This window comes from Lissotriton helveticus, chromosome 10 (genome assembly GCF_964261635.1).
Source record: "Lissotriton helveticus chromosome 10, aLisHel1.1, whole genome shotgun sequence".
In the NCBI taxonomy this organism is placed as follows: Eukaryota; Metazoa; Chordata; class Amphibia; order Caudata; family Salamandridae; genus Lissotriton; species Lissotriton helveticus.
In genome coordinates, this window is record NC_136071.1 from 234,165,808 (window position 1) to 234,186,191 (window position 20,384).

The following is a 20,384-nucleotide window of genomic DNA, read 5'->3' on the forward strand; positions in this document are numbered from 1 at the left end:
CAATTGTTTATGAAATAAACATTTTGTATGACTTGAATAAAGAATGTTGATAGCATTTACTGTTGCCTTAACTATCCTTTCAATTTATATTCTTACGGTATATATGTCCATACCAATTTATGCATCATGCACTTACAACCATTTCTCCCTACTATAACAAATGTCCACTTTCTTTCAAAAATATATAACTAATACACCTCTACGGAAGACCCTCTACTTTAATTACAAAATTGATTACTCTTGATCTCTTCCTCCCCGCCACTTATCTGCCCAGGCATATTCCAATATGGCCGCACCCTTACAGAATTTCTGCTTTAACAGACACAGCGTCATCACGCTCATTCCCCGTACTGTTATGGCGTCATTCTTATCACACCGCATCCCTTTAAACTCTCCCGCACCAGAGCACACGTTTTCAGCGCCATCATGCTACAAACGGCATCGACTGCCTGTCGCGAACTGGACATTCCCTTGGTGCGGCTCAGATTTTCACTGTAAGAATTACCACACGCACGTGGTACTACGGCTCCCCTGTAGCCTGTGCCCCACCGCTAACGCTGCAGTTTTTTCTCATAGCTGTATCGCCAGCGCCTGCCCCAACCGGACCTTGAACCCCGTCTCATAGCTGAGACATCAGCGCCCACTACATCAGTCCCTTCCTACCGATACCACACCCCGTGGCATGCATTTTCCTGCTGCCCGGCACTCGTAATGAATCGGGCATTATAGGGAAGTCGCCCATTCTTAACATGCCCAATTATTATGTCCCATAGTGCCTACGCGCAAATCCAGGATTTTAACTCTCCCAATGATGGTTTATGACTGTTACTATTGCAAGGATCGAGCATCTCCTCCACCTCTGACAAAAGCCTTACACCGTTCTATTTCTCAGGTTGCTCTTCATCCTTCACTCTATGATGAGCACAGACTACAAAACACCCCGCCTCCCTCAGTGACCACCAGTTAAAAATCGCATCCTCAAGTCCCCTATGGCCACAGCTCACTATAATTGAAGCATGCCCCACCTCTCACGGCTGATTACCTAAGCAAGCCCAATAGCATGCTTCAATTCCCGCTTATAATAATCAACACCTAAACAAGAAATGCACAATACATTCTCGTTCTTAACCTCCCCATCTTAATGTTTTCGTCTCGTTTTTAATTTCTCTCATTTTCTCCCCCTCTCAGAACCTTGTTCGATAGGCAATGGGCTCAGGCAACTATTGTCTTGTCCTGAAGATGATCCTGGCATTACCTTAGAGGGATCGAAACGTTCTGAACTTCTCGCCCTCTAACATAACTGTATACTTTGTATTAATATGTGCTATGGTGCTCTAATGTATTCTTTGTTGGCCTAATTGTTACAATTCGTCCGACAACAGCTTTTGCTTTGCATGAGGTCCTTTTTGCTCTAATGATATACATGTCCCCACTTGTATGTTTTCTTTCACTATGCCCAGCTGGACAGCCAAAAATAGATGATATTACATATCTACATACATGTGAATGTTTGGGGTCAGGTTACAGAAGCGTGCAAACCAGTGTGTATTCTAGACTACACAAAGCACAAGGGAGGTGTAGATTGAGTAGATCAAAGGTTGTAGCCTTACAATGCAGCTCAAAAGTCCTATATGTGGTACAAGAAGTTGGCTGTTTATTTCATTAAGCATCCTTCAATGCTTATGTTATTTTCAAAGATCATTCTCCAGAATCCAAGATATCTTATGTACAGTTTCAGCAGTCTGTAACAGGCAGCCTTGTTGCTGTTGAGCAGACAAAGGTTCCTAAAGCTGGAGTGGTGTAGGATGTGGCCAGTTTGAAAATGTTTTACTTTCCTGAAAACATTTCTCCAACATCCAAAAGCGACTTTGTTGAGATAGATGGAGTTTGTGTCCGAAGAGGAGAACGAAATGAGGGTCGCATGTACTGCCCAGAATGTCCTAATTCTGGCCTATGTGTGCCCACGTTTTAAATTGTACTATACGCAATTCAAGTATTGGGAGAAACCAAGACAGTAATATGAAATTGACTGGTCTATATTGCTACATATTTTCTTTTTAGATACCTGGTTGGCAGTAGTTTGATGTGCTTAGTTACACCTGTTTTGTATGCTGTCCTAGTTGGTAGCCTGTATGAGATAGTGTACTCAGAAAAGATTAGTCTACAAATACATTTATTCGTAGGCACATTATCATACGGTAGAACTTCTGTCCAAGGACTGGGTACACTGCACAAATTGTTCTTGTTTGTTGTCGTCTGTTCAGCGACAGCTCTGGGTAGGTAGAATCAACAATGACAAGCGAACCAGAGCTCAGGCACAGTACGAATGGGTCCAGTTTTATTAGTTATACTGCACTAAGCCTTTTTTAGATAGAGGATCATTTCATGGATTGTCATGTCCGCCCCATGCCTGAATTCTAATCTAGCTGAATCTCATCACTATCCTGAGAGGGAAGGCGGTCTGTTCTACGCCATACTGGCTCACAGATGACACCTGCAAAATGAACAATTGATGGACAGAATGCAGATCAATGTCATGCATTCACCCCAGTACAGAGATATGGGCCTAAATCCATCGTTTTTTTGCTCCCCCTGCCATTCCATTTTGAACCCAGCCATATGCAAATCAGTCTTGACCCTGCTCACTGTACCACTGGAATCAAGCTAATCTTGCTGATGAGAGGGCAATACCCTGAAACTGGTCCCAGGATGCTGGTTTCTGATCAAAGGAGGACCTGGCTTGGCAGTTCGGGCTAGACTGTTCCCATAAGGAACAGAGTCAAGACTGGTGTGCATATGGATGGGTCTAAACTGGGGTGGCATGGTAAGCAAAAGAATGATGGATTTAACCCAGACTCTTGGCTGGGGGTGTATGTATGATTTATTCAGCATTCCGTCCATCATTTGTTTACATAGTAACAGATGACACCAGCACTCAAGTAAATGGGGAGCTCTAAGGTATCAGGCAGAATCGCACCCACCCTTTGCTCTTTAGAATAGGTAGTGCTAGGCACGATTACAATTATAAGCATTCATAGACAATCATAATGGTTGAAATATTCATCTTCACCATTCTTGTAATGCTGGTTACTATGCTTTGTTTTCTTCTACTAATTATTGCAGTACACAATCTACACAAGAACCCAAATTGCTTCAATAAATACTTTAAATTGCTAAATCATGAATTAATTGTGTCTCCCATTGGGTATGCCTGAGTTAACGACAGGGTAGATCTGTTTCCACGACTCCCGTGGAGGAATTAGGGTGGTCATGTTCTGAGGTTGCAGACACCATCAAGTACCCTGCAAGGTTTAGGGTTCCAGATGGCGCACTGTGAGCTATCCAGGTACTAAGTCAACATTTTCTGATGGTATAAGCGGACACAGTAGCCCATAGTTTTGAGGCTTATAGTTTTGATGCTTACGTAGACCAAACGTACAGTCTTACTGAATTAGTAGGAACCATATGCCATGGCACCCAACGTTACAGGTACTTATTTAATGGGTCTCCGGAGTAGTTTTCTTACATGTGCCCAAATACGCAATCCACCTTTAAACAGAGATGTCCGGGGTGTTAGGGAAAAATCCTCCTCAGCTAAATAGGGAACCCTTATTTCTGTCTGTAGGTTGTACAAGCTTGAACTTTTTTTTTTTTTTTTATTGATTTCACAAAAAGCACCAGCCAATCATCAAGACACCATGATAACATATGAATATACACAAAGTTCTGGACAACCCATATGACAAGGGCGTACAAATTCAAAGAGACAAATTTTGAATATCCCCAGTACTTCTTGGGGCAGCCACGCGCCTCATGCATGGTCTTTTCCGCCTCATACATGGTCTTTTCCTGCATGGCGCCCCAGTCGACACCGACCCGCCATTTCCCAACGGTGGGGTGGTCAGGGCATTCCATTTCTCTTTTAGCCACCACCATTGCAGTGGTATAAAACAATTTTTAATTTCAGGACCCATCCAGTCCATCTGTGATGCCTAAGATTGTATCTCACCAATCCTATGCTTAGAAACTCAGTTAGAAACACTCACATTTGAGGTGAGCAGTTTTAGTGCTGGTGGCGTTGTAGAGTGCTCCATATAAAGAAGATGCTCTCCATTTAAAATGTGGGACCTCCCAAGAGGATCTACTTTCATTGTAAAGCGATGCCTGGTTTCTAGTATTGTTCCACTTGCAAAGTATATGGCTACCAGACAGTGATAGAGTTCCTCTTAAGACATGCAATAACTGCCATTGGAATTCTCAAGAGGTTTACAGGAGCACTACTAGGAAGCTGCAACAACATTAATCCAAGTGGCAAACCCCATTCCCCTAAAATTACACATGCCAAGATGTCTTCACATTATTGCACTAGCACTTTTTTTTAGTGCTAAAATATACTTACTGTGAAGAATACACCTGCACCGTAACCCACCAATTTTATGTGTTTTCCTTGCTTATTGCCACCCCGGAAAGATCCGTACCCATACCTTTACAGGGGTAAAATACCGACCTGTTCCAGTATAGGAAAAAGTTGAAACATTTAACGACTATCCACAAATATGTTATGGCTATCCGAACACTGGGCAGTCCAATCCCTACCACTAGCAACAGGTCTAATCCCACGTAACTGTACACCACACGTGAATAAACATAATTATGAAACCAAATTCATATTGTCTGAATACAAAAGGTGAGTTTGCACTCATAAAACAAGTCATGTTGAAGATTAAGAACTTGCAAGCTAGGCAATCAGTTAACGCCACTTGAAAGCACAAACAAGAAATATATTAATTGGTTAAAAAGTTCCGAGACTGGTTTCTGTGTAGCAACTTTGCATTATGAAATACTCAAAAAAGAGATAAGTTGCCTTTCTAGGCCAGATTAGTTTCTTTCCAAGACTGCTTTTCCAGGATTTGCTGCTGGTTTTAAACATATCTTGTTAAGCTATATTTAACTTATTCTGTCATTGATTATGAGACAATGTGGTGCTGATGCTTAAGTTAGCCAGTACGTTGTTCACATTGAGTTAGGTCTACTGTTTATTCTGTTTTGTTACTGTCAGACTGGTTCTCTAGGCCCTCGGGAAGCTAGAGTCACTAAGGAGCATCCTTTGTCGGTGCTGTGGTTTAACCTAAGGATCCCAGGGTCAATGACGTCAGGAATTTACTTGTGCATTCTCTAAGAGGAGAGCAGTCAACCAGTAAATGTTTATCAAGGAGGAGGAGACGGTTTTAGGCATGGTAATTATAATCAATAAATGTCAATGTCTAGCAAGAGCTGAATCATATACATTTACAGTAGAAAAATGTAGGACCGGTGAAATGGTTTCCTAAAAATAATCGGGTGTCTAACACCATAAGTGGTCAGGTTAGGACTTAAAACTGAGTCCATGGCCAAGGGTATCCAAAAACCAGTGAGTTAAATAGATTTCAGTAATCTTCAGGGTTGTTTCAGTTGTATTCACTCACACAGGGCCATCCTCAGTCTAATTTATAACCCCACATCAGCCAGGCTAGCTTGACTCCAGTGGCATGGAGAGCATGGGACCCACGCCTGGGCATACCCGTCCCATTCGAGTGACAAATGCAAAGAAAAAAATATAATAATTGGACAGAATGCAGATCAATGTCATACATTCTCCCCAGCACAGAGAGCTAGCCCTAAATCCATTGTTTTAGTCCACATGCCATTCCAGTTTGAACCCAGCCATATGCAAATCAATGTTGACCCTGCTCCCTGAGGGAACAGTCCAGCCAAACTGCCAGGCCAGGTTTCGGCCCTCATGAGCCAGGGCAACTTGACTCCAGTGGCATGGAGAGCATGTGACCCCTGTATGGGCATACCTGTCCCACTTGGGATGACAAATGCATTTCTCACCCTAATTGGAAAGGGTATGCCCAGACATGGGTCCCATGCTCACTGCGCCACTGGATTCAAGCTAGCCTGGCTGATGAGGGGTGATGCCCCAAAACCGGTCCCAGGAGGCTTGTTTCCAGTTCAGGGAGGACCTCGCTTGGTAATTCGGGCAGGACGATTCCCATGAGGCACAGGGTCAAGACTGATTGCATGTAGCTGGGTCCAAACTGGGGTGGCGTGGTGAGCAAAAGAATGATGGATTAAACCCAGATCTTTGAGACTGGAGGTGAATGTTTGCATTATCAGCATTCCGTCCATCAATTGTTCGTTTAGCATTTGCCACCCTAAGGGGAAAGGGTATGCCCAGACGGGGGTCCTGTGCTCACTGCGCCACTGGACTCAAGCCAGCCTGGCTAACGATGGCAATGCCTAGAACACAGTCCCTGGATGCTTCTTTCCGGTCTAGGGAGGATCTGGCTTAGCAGTTCGGCTTGACTGTTACCATGAGGCACAGAGTCAAGAGTGATGTGCACATGGCTGGGTCCAAACTGGGGTGGCATTGTGAGCAAAAGAATGAAGGATTAAACCCATATCTTTGTGACTGGGGGTGAATGTTTGCATTGTTCAGCATTCCGTCCATCAACTGTTCGTTTTGCAAGCTACATAAACTAGCATCACATTATTCTATGTACTACTCGCTATTTAGATTATCCTTAACCTCTATGGAGTGAACATGCCTTTTTAGGTGCAAATATTCACACATGAAAAACCTGAAAAAAAACGTAAAAGTCCCTTGTAGTCGTAAACGACAATCAGTACGGATACACCTACCAACAATATCCACTTGTTCAGGAGACGTTTCAGTGTTACTCCCGTTAAAGCTTCCATCACTCAAATGCAAGTTAATGGTGAAATATCTCGTTAACCAGTGTTAGCATTTGAGATGGACACCTCACCTACCCAAAAAGATGTTATCACAAAACATTGTGCATCTGTACCCAAAAAAAGTTGAGACTTCGTGTCATTATCAATCAATAAGTTCATTTTAAGTGACTCACATAGTAGCCTTGAAAAAAAATCTTCGATTGTGCTCTTGTGATGCGTTCTACCAAAATGTTGATGGACTATCACTAAAATAAACTAGTCGTGAGGATGAGCCGTGATCCTATTTATGCCGATAACGTGAAATAGTATCTCTTCTGCTGGCATCAGGCATTACCTACTAGATGCCTCAATCTTGCTAACCAAAACTGTCTACCTTTGACGTCCCTTCCGCAACACCCTCACCTGTAGTACCACCTCCACGTCGTAGGCATTACCCTTGCTTTTCTGGTGGCCCCGGTACTTGGCCCCGCTGTACAGGAGGGAGACAGTCACCCCGGGTTGCTGTGTGTTGATGGGAGGTGGCGGGATTAGGGAGGCCGCGGGCCGGGGCTCCGTACGCACAGGCATGGCCAGGCCTGGACTGGAGTGAACCTGAGTTGCCCGAGCTCTCTCGGCACGTTCACTGTGGCCCGCTGCCTCGCACAGTCTACACTGCGCTCCAGAGCGACCCCTAGGAGTAACCTAAGCGCTGGTTGGTTCATCTGGAACTCTGATGCCCCTCAACTGAACCCCCCCTCCCCATTGGCCGCCCGCAGCCTCTAGTGGACACTAAACATGCTGGGAGATGTAGTCTTTTTGAGGTCATTGAAAGTGACGAAATTGACCTCAGTGACTTGGCTGGAAGCCGAAGTGACGTCAGTGAACACAACTTGGCTGTCAGGGGGTCTCATGTGGGAGCGTAGTTAAGGCAACCATGTTTGGACGGATTTTCTCTTCCTAAGAAAATACAACATTAAATAGGTTAGCAATATTGTGGTAATGTACTATGTCTACATATTTGGTACTGTATGAAATCAAAATAGTTCACTTATGTTTCGTCCACGGTAAAAACATTACTTGTACGCCGAAAATTGCTCATAATTAACGATTCACAAATATCGCAATCAATACAGTATATTATTAAAACAACCTAATAATTAATATACCGTGTACGCTTTTAACAGTAACACTGGTATTTTACCTTTAAAACATGGCCATTTAATTGACATCTTTCAAAAACCGCAGTTCTTGAGAGCTACCTATCCGATATGGGCGTATTCTCGAGTCTTATTTCGATGTTGATGCTCATTAGCGTTCCCAAGATGGCTGCGCCCTTTAGCACTCCGTCGTATACCGGCAGCAAGCGAGATAGGAGTTGTTTGTAGCGGGGTGTAAGGATAAATCCCGTGGTAGGGTATGTGGCACTTCTTAAATGAATTATATTATATCAAGTACTAAGTTTGTTTCTGCATACTTGAGAACGAAGAATACCTTACAACCTTGACAGCGTTTCTAAAGAGTGACCCTTCAGCAGATTTTCGGACGGTTTTGAAACTGGAGTGAGAGTAGCGGGTAAGTCAAATTCCCAAACGAGGGTGGGTGATTATTTAACGCCCCACGAAATAGTATTTTACGAATATATGGTTAAACGTTGCATTTAAAACACCATATTAAAACAGATTTGGTAAACAAAAAAACTAGTATTTTTAGTTGTCCGTGAAATATTCATTCATTTCAAGTTCTGGCAGTACCAACAGCATCATTTTATCACAGCAGAACCTCCTGTATATGCATTTCAGAAAACAAGCATTTACAATGCAATGGTTTTGCCTTTGTTAAAGTTAGAGCTATTGGCATTGCTCTTGACATTATTTTTATTTATGTGTTTTTTTAAAACATAAATAAATGGCATTGTCATTTACAATGCAACTAGCTTTATCTCTCGCAAATGACACACACAAACACCCACAGAGAGCCCCCCACACACACACAGAGCCCCCCCACACACACACACAGAGCCCCCCACACACACACCCACACAGAGCCCCCCACACACACACCCACACAGAGCCCCCCACACACACACCCACACAGAGCCCCCCACACACACAGCCACACAAAGCCCCCTGTTGGACAGGCCACATGCAGGGCTCGCTCCCTCCCCGCAGGACAGGGCCCGGGCCACCGTCAGCACCCTTGCCCGGCCCAGCCGCCATCTTGGACACGGCACCACGCGGCCGTGCGGCCTCAGCCCGACCCCAACCCTGGGCCTGGCCAGGCCCCGACATCCCGGCACCACCCTCCACCCAGGAGGTGAACGGGCCACTTGGCGGGTCAATGGGAGTACGAAGTGTCGATGGCTCTCCCCCGCCAGGTGCCGAGCACCCCCAGCCTCCCCGGGCGCTGGCTCCACCCCCCTGCTGGGTGTCTGGACTCCCTCATCCCGGACCTCCCGACCTCCAAGAGCGAGGGTCCGGACATCAAAGGGCGCCAGACCTATAACTGAGGAGGCCCCAGGACAGGAGGGCAGTTGTATCCTGGAGTCGAGAGACACCGCGATGAACTCATCCTTGACGGACTGTTGGCGCTGCCACAGCCCTGCCTTGTGAACTATTGTCCTGCCTGCTGGCGCTGCCGCGGCCCTCTGCAACCGTCATCCTCGTGGGACCTGCTGGCGCTGCCGCGGCCCTCTGCAACCGTCACCCTCGTTGGGACCTGCTGGCGCTGCCGCGGCCCTCTGCAACCGTCATCCTCGTGGGACCTGCTGGCGCTGCCGCGGCCCGTTGTACCCTTCATCCTCGTGGGACCTGCTGGCGCTGCCGCGGCCCGTTGTAGCCTGCCTTCTCGTGGGACCTGCTGGCGCTGCCGCGGCCCGTTGTAACCTTCATCCTCGTTGGGACCTGCTGGCGCTGCCGCGGCCCGTGCCACCTACTACCTCTTCGGGACCTGCTGGCGCTGCCACAGCCTGACCCATCCGAACACCGAGCTCGAGGATTGTGAGCTATCACCGTTACACACCCGTACCCGTGGGTACCAAGACTGTCCCGCTACCCCCTTCCCTTACTAGAGACTAGAATTGAGAGGATCATCGTGTCCTGATCGCCCTGTATCGTATCACTCTGCTACCCGAAGTGCCTATAAAAGGTGTTACTGTAAGCTTTGTGTGGTGTCCATCTGTGGGGGGGAAGTTACCTGTCTGTGCGATCACTGTACTCGGCCGACCCTCCAGGTCCCCGTCTAACATTGGTGGCTAGCGGCGCGATCCGAACCAACGCGTACCGTACAGACAGTAACTCACCCTACGACTAAAACCACAATGACGACCAAAGAGAGCGGATCGGCGGAGAAGTTCCAGATGGAAAAGCTGGAAGAATACAACCACCGAGAGCTCAAACAATTTTGCATGGACTTAGGCATTGCTACCACCGGGCTAAGCACAAAAGAAGACTTCAAAAACGCCCTAGAGGCCTGGACAGAGACAAATACCGCAACCCCCCGGGACCCCGCAGCCCCGGAAGTCAACACCACCCGGACGGAGGGACGGAGACCAGGCCCCTCCCATGAAGAGATCCAGGAGCGGGAAAAAAATAGATTACACGAGTTAGACTTGGCACGACTCAGATTAGACGGAGAGTTGAAACTGGCGGAACAAAAAATAAACTTAGAACACTTACGGCTCAGAGAAGAGCGAGAGGAAAAACAGAGACAGAGAGACCTCGAAGAAAAAAGACTGGCATACGAGCACGAGTGCAAACTAGCGGAGATAGAAATTCGCAAACTGAACAAAAACCTAGGGGTGCCCGAGCAACCGCACTCCCCGGGTCCTACCGAGCAGAAGGTCCACATCCCCAAGGATGTGGTCCGAGAATATCACCGGAACGACGACATACAGCAGTGGTTCAAAGCCTATGAGATTGCCATGACCGCCCACCGGGTCGCTCGAAGTGACTGGGGGGCCGGTCTATGGGGGAGATTCATCAACGAGGGTCGTGATGCCCTGCTGCAGCTTCCGGACCATCAAATGACGTCCTATGACCACATGAAGGCCGCCCTCCTCAGTCGATATGGACTTACACCCGAAATGTACCGCCAGAGGTTCCGCAACTGCACCCGGATCCCAGGTACGACGTGGTTGGAATACGTGAACTATTTCAGCCGAGCCTTCGAGGGGTGGATCAAGGGTAACAACGTAACCACCTACGAACAACTCTTCAATCTCATAGTGTGGGAGCACCTCTCCAACAACTGTTTCGTCGAGCTCAGGCAGCACCTCCTCGACAGTAAATTGACTGAACCCCGGCAGCTCGCCACCGAGGCTGACCGGTGGGAGAGCACCCGAGTGGCCCGGAGTGGGCCGAATGAGCAGAACAGAACCAACCAAGGTCACCATCGTCCCCGAGGAGGAGGAGGAGGCCCGGGCCGGGGCAGAGACGCCGCCCCGGCCGCACCCCCGAACGCCACCCCGGCTCCAGCAGGCCGGGGCAACCCCCCGATGCGCCCGGGGTTCCGAGCTAACGTGACGTGTCATCGATGCCAGCGAGTCGGCCACTATGCCAGTGACCCGACCTGCCCGAAGAACCAGGTCCCCGGGCCCCGCCAGATGGCGGCCGCCGCCCTGGGAGAAGAACAAATCTCCGAAGACACGGAGACCTATGAGTCGGAGCAGTTCGAGTGGGAACCCGCCGCCATGACCCTGGCATGCCTGGGAGGAAGAGACATGGTCCCGCGGACTCCCCTGCCCGCCAACACTCGGAAGTACAGCCAATGGGTGAGCATCAATGGGCGCCAGGCCGAGGCCCTGCGTGACACCGGGGCCAGTGTGACGGCCGTCCGCTGTCACCTGGTGACCCCAGAACAAATCCTACCAAACGTACTTTGCCCCGTCCGATCGGCAGACAACTCGGAGAGCCTGTGTCGGATGGCCTGCGTCCCCTTCGAATGGGGAGGGGTGTCCGGCATGCTGAAAGTAACTGTCCGTGACGATGCCCCCGTAGACTGCCTCCTGGGGAACGATCTCGAGAGCTCCCCGTGGGCCGCCGTGGAAAGAAGAGAGCATCTGGGGATGTTGGGTCTCCCGGACTGGGCCTGCGTAACCACCCGGTCCATGGCCACCCGCACCATCCCTGGACCAGAAGAACCCGAATGGGCAGCGCCTCCGCCCTCGATCACTCCAGAAGAAGACTTCCCCCAGACCGACCACCCGGACCCCACCCCAGAGGGGTCCACACAGCCCCCCGAGCTTCCCGACCTGGCTCAGTGGCGTCAAGAAGGGGGGCCCACCCAGGAACAATTCCGGCAGGAGCAAAAGACCTGCCCCTCCCTCGAGGGATTGCGACAGCAAGCGCTCGCCCAGAGCCAAGGAGACACCACCGGGGCCCACTGGGTTTATTGGGACAATGATCTCTTGTACAGCGAACAGAAAATCGCAGAACTGGGGGCCGGGCGAGTGCTGGTGGTGCCCCTCCACTTCAGAGACTTCCTGTTGACCCTAGCCCACGATGTCCCCCTGGCCGGGCACCTGGGCCAAGACAAGACCTACCACCGCCTGGTGACTCACTTTTTTTGGCCCAAAATGAGGAACGATGTATCCAACCATTGCCGGTCCTGCCCGACCTGCCAGGCCAGTGGGAAGAGCAGCCGCAAACTCAAGGCACCCCTACAACCATTCCCCGTGGTGACCACCCCGTTCGAAAGGGTGGGAATAGACATTGTGGGGCCCCTGGACCCCCGAACAGCACAGGGACATCGCTTCATCCTGGTCCTGGTGGATCACGCTACCCGCTATCCTGAGGCGGTCCCCCTTCGTACGATAACAGCCCCAGTAGTGGGTCGAGCCTTGATGGGGATCTTCTCTCGAGTGGGCTTCCCCCGAGAAGTCGTCAGCGACAGGGGTACGAACTTTATCTCAAAATACATGAAGTCCCTCTGGCAACAGTGTGGGGTCACCTACCGATTCACGACCCCCTATCACCCTCAAGGGAACGGACTGGTTGAGCGGTTCAACCGCACGCTCAAAGGGATGATTGGGGGGTTGGAAGAGCCCCTCCGTCGCCAGTGGGATGTGCTACTACCGTGCCTTCTCTTTGCCTACCGAGAAGTCCCCCAGAAGTCCCTCGGCTTCAGCCCTTTCGAACTCTTGTATGGACACCCGGTGCGAGGCCCGCTCAGCCTAGTCAAAGAAGGCTGGGAAATGCCCCCTCTAAAGAACCCTCCAGATGTTTTCAAGTACCTCCTAACCCTCCGCAACCAGACCAGAAGGTTCAGAGAGATGGCAAAAGCAAACCTGGAGGCCAGTCAGGAGGACATGAAAAGGTGGTACGATAGAAATGCATCCTCCATCGAATTTGAACCTGGTCAACAAGTGTGGGTAATGTCTCCCACCGAACCATGCGCCCTGCAAGACAAATGGACGGGGCCCTTCAAAGTAATCGAGCGCAAGAGCCCTGTCACCTATCTCATCGATATGGAATCTTCCCGAAACCCTCTCCGGGTCCTCCACGCTAATAGACTGAAACCCCACTTTGTACGCTCCGAACTCAGCCTCCTGATGGCAACCGACAATGGAACCGAGGAGGACTCCGAACCCCTCCCTGACCTCCTACGGTCACGAGAGAAGGACGGCTCCGTGGACGGGGTCCGACTCTCGGAGGCCCTCACCCTGGAACAGCGCCAAGGCTGCCGAGTCCTCCTGCTACAGTTCTCCACCCTGTTCTCCCTCACCCCGGGGGTCACCCCCTGGTGCTTACACGACGTGGACACGGGAGACAGTCCCCCTATCCGCCATCGGGCCTACCGCGTACCAGATCGGGTACGGGCCTGCATCCAAGAGGAGGTGGCCAAGATGCTCACCCTCGGGATCATCGAGCCCTCAGACAGCCCCTGGGCCAGCCCAGTGGTACTGGTCCCCAAAGCGGCCGCCCCCGGCACCACGCCGGAGCTCCGGTTCTGCGTCGACTACCGGGGCTTGAATGCGGTCACCAGAACAGACGCACACCCCATCCCCCGAGCAGATGAACTAATCGACCGCATGGGAGCTGCCCGCTACCTCAGCATCTTCGACCTGACAGCGGGCTACTGGCAGATCGGTCTCACACCCCGGGCCCAAGAACGATCGGCATTCTCTACCCCGGATGGCCACTATCACTTCAAGGTCATGCCATTCGGCATGAAGAATGCCCCAGCAACCTTTCAGCGGCTAGTAAACCAGGTCCTGGCAGGACTCGAAGGATTCAGCGCCGCCTACCTGGACGATATCGCCGTGTACAGCCACCACTGGTCCGACCACCTCCACCACCTCCGAGAGGTGCTACAGGCCCTCCAACGAGCTGGCCTCACGATCAAGGCCAGCAAATGCCAAATTGGCCAGGGGTCCGTGACCTACCTCGGGCACCAGGTGGGAAGCGGTCTGGTGGCCCCTCTGCAACTCAAGATCGCTGCCATCCAGTCGTGGCAGTCCCCCATCACCCAGACCGAGGTCCGCGCCTTCTTGGGACTCACCGGCTACTACCGACGGTTCGTGAGGGACTATGGCAGCATCGTAGGGCCCCTCACGGAACTCACCTCTAAAAACCAACCCAAGGAGGTCAACTGGACCCCAGACTGTCAAGCGGCCTTCGAGAAGCTGAAGGCCGCCATGTGCTCCGCCCCGGTGCTCCAGGCCCCCGACTACAGCCGGGAATTTATCGTCCAAACAGATGCCTCCGACCACGGCGTTGGGGCAGTCCTTTCCCAGCTGAACCCCGAAGGACTTGACCAGCCAGTGGCTTTCATCAGCAGACGGCTCCTGGCCCGAGAACGACGCTGGAGCACCATCGAGAGGGAGGCCTTCGCCGTGGTGTGGGCCCTCAAAAAGCTCCGGCCTTATCTCTTCGGCACCCACTTCCGGGTCCAGACCGATCATCGACCCCTGCAATGGCTCATGCAGATGCGGGGGGAAAACCCGAAACTACTACGTTGGTCCATCTCCCTGCAGGGGATGGACTTCACTGTGGAACATCGCCCCGGCCAAGACCACGCCAACGCGGATGGCCTGTCCCGCTTTTTCCGCCTCGACGAGGAAAGTCCCCAAGAAGATGGGTGACTCTCCCCGCCTTCAGCTGGGGGGGACGCATGTTGGACAGGCCACATGCAGGGCTCGCTCCCTCCCCGCAGGACAGGGCCCGGGCCACCGTCAGCACCCTTGCCCGGCCCAGCCGCCATCTTGGACACGGCACCACGCGGCCGTGCGGCCTCAGCCCGACCCCAACCCTGGGCCTGGCCAGGCCCCGACATCCCGGCACCACCCTCCACCCAGGAGGTGAACGGGCCACTTGGCGGGTCAATGGGAGTACGAAGTGTCGATGGCTCTCCCCCGCCAGGTGCCGAGCACCCCCAGCCTCCCCGGGCGCTGGCTCCACCCCCCTGCTGGGTGTCTGGACTCCCTCATCCCGGACCTCCCGACCTCCAAGAGCGAGGGTCCGGACATCAAAGGGCGCCAGACCTATAACTGAGGAGGCCCCAGGACAGGAGGGCAGTTGTATCCTGGAGTCGAGAGACACCGCGACGAACTCATCCTTGACGGACTGTTGGCGCTGCCACAGCCCTGCCTTGTGAACTATTGTCCTGCCTGCTGGCGCTGCCGCGGCCCTCTGCAACCGTCATCCTCGTGGGACCTGCTGGCGCTGCCGCGGCCCTCTGCAACCGTCACCCTCGTTGGGACCTGCTGGCGCTGCCGCGGCCCTCTGCAACCGTCATCCTCGTGGGACCTGCTGGCGCTGCCGCGGCCCGTTGTACCCTTCATCCTCGTGGGACCTGCTGGCGCTGCCGCGGCCCGTTGTAGCCTGCCTTCTCGTGGGACCTGCTGGCGCTGCCGCGGCCCGTTGTAACCTTCATCCTCGTTGGGACCTGCTGGCGCTGCCGCGGCCCGTGCCACCTACTACCTCTTCGGGACCTGCTGGCGCTGCCACAGCCTGACCCATCCGAACACCGAGCTCGAGGATTGTGAGCTATCACCGTTACACACCCGTACCCGTGGGTACCAAGACTGTCCCGCTACCCCCTTCCCTTACTAGAGACTAGAATTGAGAGGATCATCGTGTCCTGATCGCCCTGTATCGTATCACTCTGCTACCCGAAGTGCCTATAAAAGGTGTTACTGTAAGCTTTGTGTGGTGTCCATCTGTGGGGGGGAAGTTACCTGTCTGTGCGATCACTGTACTCGGCCGACCCTCCAGGTCCCCGTCTAACACCCCCCCACACACACACCCACACGGAGCCCTCCACACACACCCACACAGAGCCCCCCCACACACTGCGACCCCCCCCCACACACTGCAAGCCCTACACACTGCGACCCCCATTTCAATAGATGTGTGATGCTTACCTGGTACTAAATTGGTCCATGCATGGCTGAAAGGTTGAAATGGTGTAGGAGGCAAGGGGACAAATGTGAGCATGGAGAGAAAGGAGTATAAGTTTGAGATTAGTGACTGGGTGAAAATAAAATCAGGAAGGACACAGGGTGGTCTTTCCAAATTAGATGGTCTATTTCAGGTAGAAAATGTCAGTAGGTTCTTTGTGTTCTTGAGGGGGGGATAGGTCCAACCGGCACCATAATCGGACGTTTATTGTTTATACCCATTCACAACAGGTAACTAGGCAGGATGGTCGTCTCAGAGCCCAATCAGCAGTGAAGCAACAAGGTCCCTAAACCTCCGTAGAAGCACGTGAAACACTGAGGGGCCCTCCTCACCACACACAGGGCTGAATCTGCACTCTGAATCTGCACTCTGAATCTGCACTCTGAATCTGCACTCTGAATCTGCACTCTGCACTCTGAATCTGCACTCTGCACTCTGAATCTGCACTCTGAATCTTGAATCTGCACTCTGAATCTGCACTCTGAATCTGCACTCTGCACTCTGAATCTGCACTCTGCACTCTGAATCTGCACTCTGAATCTTGAATCTGCACTCTGAATCTGCACTCTGCACTCTGAATCTCCACTCTGCACTCTGAATCTGCACTCTGAATCTCCACTGTGCACTCTGAATCTGCACTCTGCACTCTGAATCTGCACTCTGAATCTCCACTCTGCACTCTGAATCTGCACTCTGAATCTCCACTCTGCACTCTGAATCTCCACTCTGCACTCTGAATCTGCACTCTGAATCTCCACTCTGCACTCTGAATCTGCACTCTGAATCTCCACTCTGCACTCTGAATCTCCACTCTGCACTCTGAATCTGCACTCTGAATCTCCACTCTGAATCTTGAATCTGCACTCTGAATCTCCACTCTGAATCTTGAATCTGCACTCTGAATCTCCACTCTGCACTCTGAATCTGCACTCTGAATCTTGAATCTGCACTCTGAATCTTGAATCTGCACTCTGAATCTGCACTCTGAATCTTGAATCTGCACTCTGAATCTGCACTCTGAATCTGCACTCTGAATCTGCACTCTGCACTCTGAATCTGCACTCTGAATCTGCACTCTGAATCTGCACTCTGAATCTGCACTCTGCACTCTGAATCTGCACTCTGAATCTGCACTCTGAATCTGCACTCTGAATCTGCACTCTGAATCTGCACTCTGAATCTGCACTCTGAATCTGCACTCTGAATCTGCACTCTGAATCTGCACTCTGCACTCTGCACTCTGCACTCTGAATCTGCACTCTGAATCTCCACTCTGAATCTGCACTCTGAATCTCCACTCTGCACTCTGAATCTCCACTCTGCACTCTGAATCTCCACTCTGAATCTCCACTCTGAATCTCCACTCTGAATCTCCACTCTGCACTCTGAATCTCCACTCTGAATCTCCACTCTGAATCTCCACTCTGAATCTCCACTCTGAATCTCCACTCTGAATCTCCACTCTGCATCTGCACTCTGCATCTGCACTCTGCATCTGCACTCTGCATCTGCACTCTGCATCTGCACTCTGCATCTGCACCTGCACTCTGCATCTGCACCTGCACTCTGCATCTGCACTCTGCATCTGCACTCTGCATCTGCACTCTGCATCTGCACTCTGAATCTGCACTCTGAATCTGCACTCTGAATCTGCACTCTGAATCTGCACTCTGAATCTGCACTCTGAATCTGCACTCTGAATCTGCACTCTGAATCTGCACTCTGAATCTGCACTCTGAATCTCCACTCTGCACTCTGAATCTGCACTCTGAATCTGCACTCTGAATCTGCACTCTGAATCTGCACTCTGAACTCTGAATCTGCACTCTGCACTCTGAATCTGCACTCTGCACTCTGAATCTGCACTCTGAATCTGCACTCTGCACTCTGAATCTGCACTCTGAATCTCCACTCTGCACTCTAAATCTGCACTATGCACTCTGAATCTGCGCTCTGAATCTCCACTCTGCACTCTGAATCTCCACTCTGAATCTCCACTCTGCACTCTGAATCTCCACTCTGCACTCTGAATCTCCACTCTGAATCTCCACTCTGCACTCTGAATCTGCACTCTGAATCTGCACTCTGAATCTGCACTCTGAATCTGCACTCTGAATCTGCACTCTGAATCTGCACTCTGAATCTGCACTCTGAATCTGCACTCTGAATCTGCACTCTGAATCTGCACTCTGAATCTGCACTCTGAATCTGCACTCTGCACTCTGAATCTGCACTCTGAATCTGCACTCTGAATCTGCACTCTGAATCTGCACTCTGCACTCTGAATCTGCACTCTGCACTCTGAATCTGCACTCTGAATCTGCACTCTGAATCTGCACTCTGAATCTGCACTCTGCATCTGCACTCTGCATCTGCACTCTGAATCTGCACTCTGCATCTGCACTCTGCATCTGCACTCTGAATCTGCACTCTGAATCTGCACTCTGAATCTGCACTCTGAATCTGCACTCTGAATCTGCACTCTGAATCTCCACTCTGAATCTCCACTCTGCACTCTGAATCTGCACTCTGAATCTGCACTCTGAATCTGCACTCTGAATCTGCACTCTGAATCTGCACTCTGAATCTGCACTCTGAATCTGCACTCTGAATCTGCACTCTGCACTCTGCACTCTGCACTCTGCACTCTGCACTCTGCATCTGCACTCTGCATCTGCACTCTGAATCTGCACTCTGAATCTGCACTCTGAATCTGCACTCTGAATCTGCACTCTGAATCTGCACTCTGAATCTGCACTCTGAATCTGCACTCTGAATCTGCACTCTGCACTCTGCACTCTGCACTCTGCATCTGCACTCTGCACTCTGAATCTGCACTCTGAATCTGCACTCTGAATCTCCACTCTGAATCTCCACTCTGAATCTCCACTCTGAATCTCCACTCTGAATCTCCACTCTGAATCTCCACTCTGAATCTCCACTCTGAATCTCCACTCTGAATCTGCACTCTGAATCTGCACTCTGAATCTGCACTCTGAATCTGCACTCTGAATCTGCACTCTGAATCTGCACTCTGAATCTGCACTCTGAATCTGCACTCTGAATCTGCACTCTGAATCTGCACTCTGAATCTCCACTCTGAATCTCCACTCTGAATCTCCACTCAGCACTCTGAATCTGCACTCTGAATCTGCACTCTGAATCTGCACTCTGAATCTGCACTCTGAATCTGCACTCTGAATCTGCACTCTGAATCTGCACTCTGCACTCTGCACTCTGCACTCTGCACTCTGAATCTGCACTCTGAATCTGCACTCTGAATCTGCACTCTGAATCTGCACTCTGAATCTGCACTCTGAATCTCCACTCTGAATCTCCACTCTGAATCTCCACTCTGAATCTCCACTCTGAATCTGCACTCTGAATCTGCACTCTGAATCTGCACTCTGAATCTGCACTCTGAATCTGCACTCTGAATCTGCACTCTGAATCTGCACTCTGCACTCTGAATCTGCACTCTGAATCTGCACTCTGAATCTGCACTCTGAATCTGCACTCTGAATCTGCACTCTGCACTCTGAATCTGCACTCTGAATCTGCACTCTGAATCTGCACTCTGAATCTGCACTCTGAATCTGCACTCTGAATCTGCACTCTGAATCTGCACTCTGAATCTGCACTCTGAATCTGCACTCTGCACTCTGCACTCTGCACTCTGCACTCTGCACTCTGAATCTGCACTCTGAATCTCCACTCTGAATCTGCACTCTGAATCTCCACTCTGCACTCTGAATCTCCACTCTGAATCTCCACTCTGAATCTCCACTCTGAATCTCCACTCTGCACTCTGAATCTCCACTCTGCACTCTGAATCTCCACTCTGAATCTCCACTCTGAATCTCCACTCTGAATCTCCACTCTGCACTCTGCATCTGCACTCTGCATCTGCACTCTGCATCTGCACTCTGCATCTGCATCTGCACTCTGCATCTGCATCTGCACTCTGCATCTGCACTCTGCATCTGCACTCTGCATCTGCACTCTGCATCTGCACTCTGCATCTGCACTCTGAATCTGCACTCTGAATCTGCACTCTGAATCTGCACTCTGAATCTGCACTCTGAATCTGCACTCTGAATCTGCACTCTGAATCTGCACTCTGAATCTGCACTCTGAATCTGCACTCTGACTCTGCACTCTGACTCTGCACTCTGAATCTGCACTCTGAATCTGCACTCTGCACTCTGAATCTGCACTCTGAATCTGCACTCTGAATCTGCACTCTGAATCTGCACTCTGAATCTGCAC

At 50.9% G+C, this 20,384-nt stretch overlaps 2 protein-coding genes across 3 annotated transcripts in view; one reads left to right on the top strand and one right to left on the bottom strand.

The window, feature by feature from the left end:
* GID4 (GID complex subunit 4 homolog) overlaps window positions 1-7,444 on the bottom strand; it is a 138,131-nt gene extending 130,687 nt beyond the window's left edge. The window contains exon 1 of the mRNA XM_078665192.1: window positions 7,141-7,444. Within this exon, the coding sequence (XP_078521318.1) occupies window positions 7,141-7,305 (165 nt within the window). The 5' untranslated portion in view covers window positions 7,306-7,444. The remainder of the gene's footprint in view (window positions 1-7,140) is intronic.
* A 165-nt stretch (window positions 7,445-7,609) lies between these two features.
* The window catches only part of ATPAF2 (ATP synthase mitochondrial F1 complex assembly factor 2), a 178,461-nt gene continuing 165,686 nt past the window's right edge, over window positions 7,610-20,384 (top strand). The window contains exon 1 of one of the 2 annotated variants that reach the window (XM_078665194.1): window positions 7,610-8,289. The gene's annotated coding sequence lies outside the window, so the exon portion shown is untranslated. The remainder of the gene's footprint in view (window positions 8,290-20,384) is intronic. The other variant, XM_078665193.1, reaches the window with a different exon arrangement.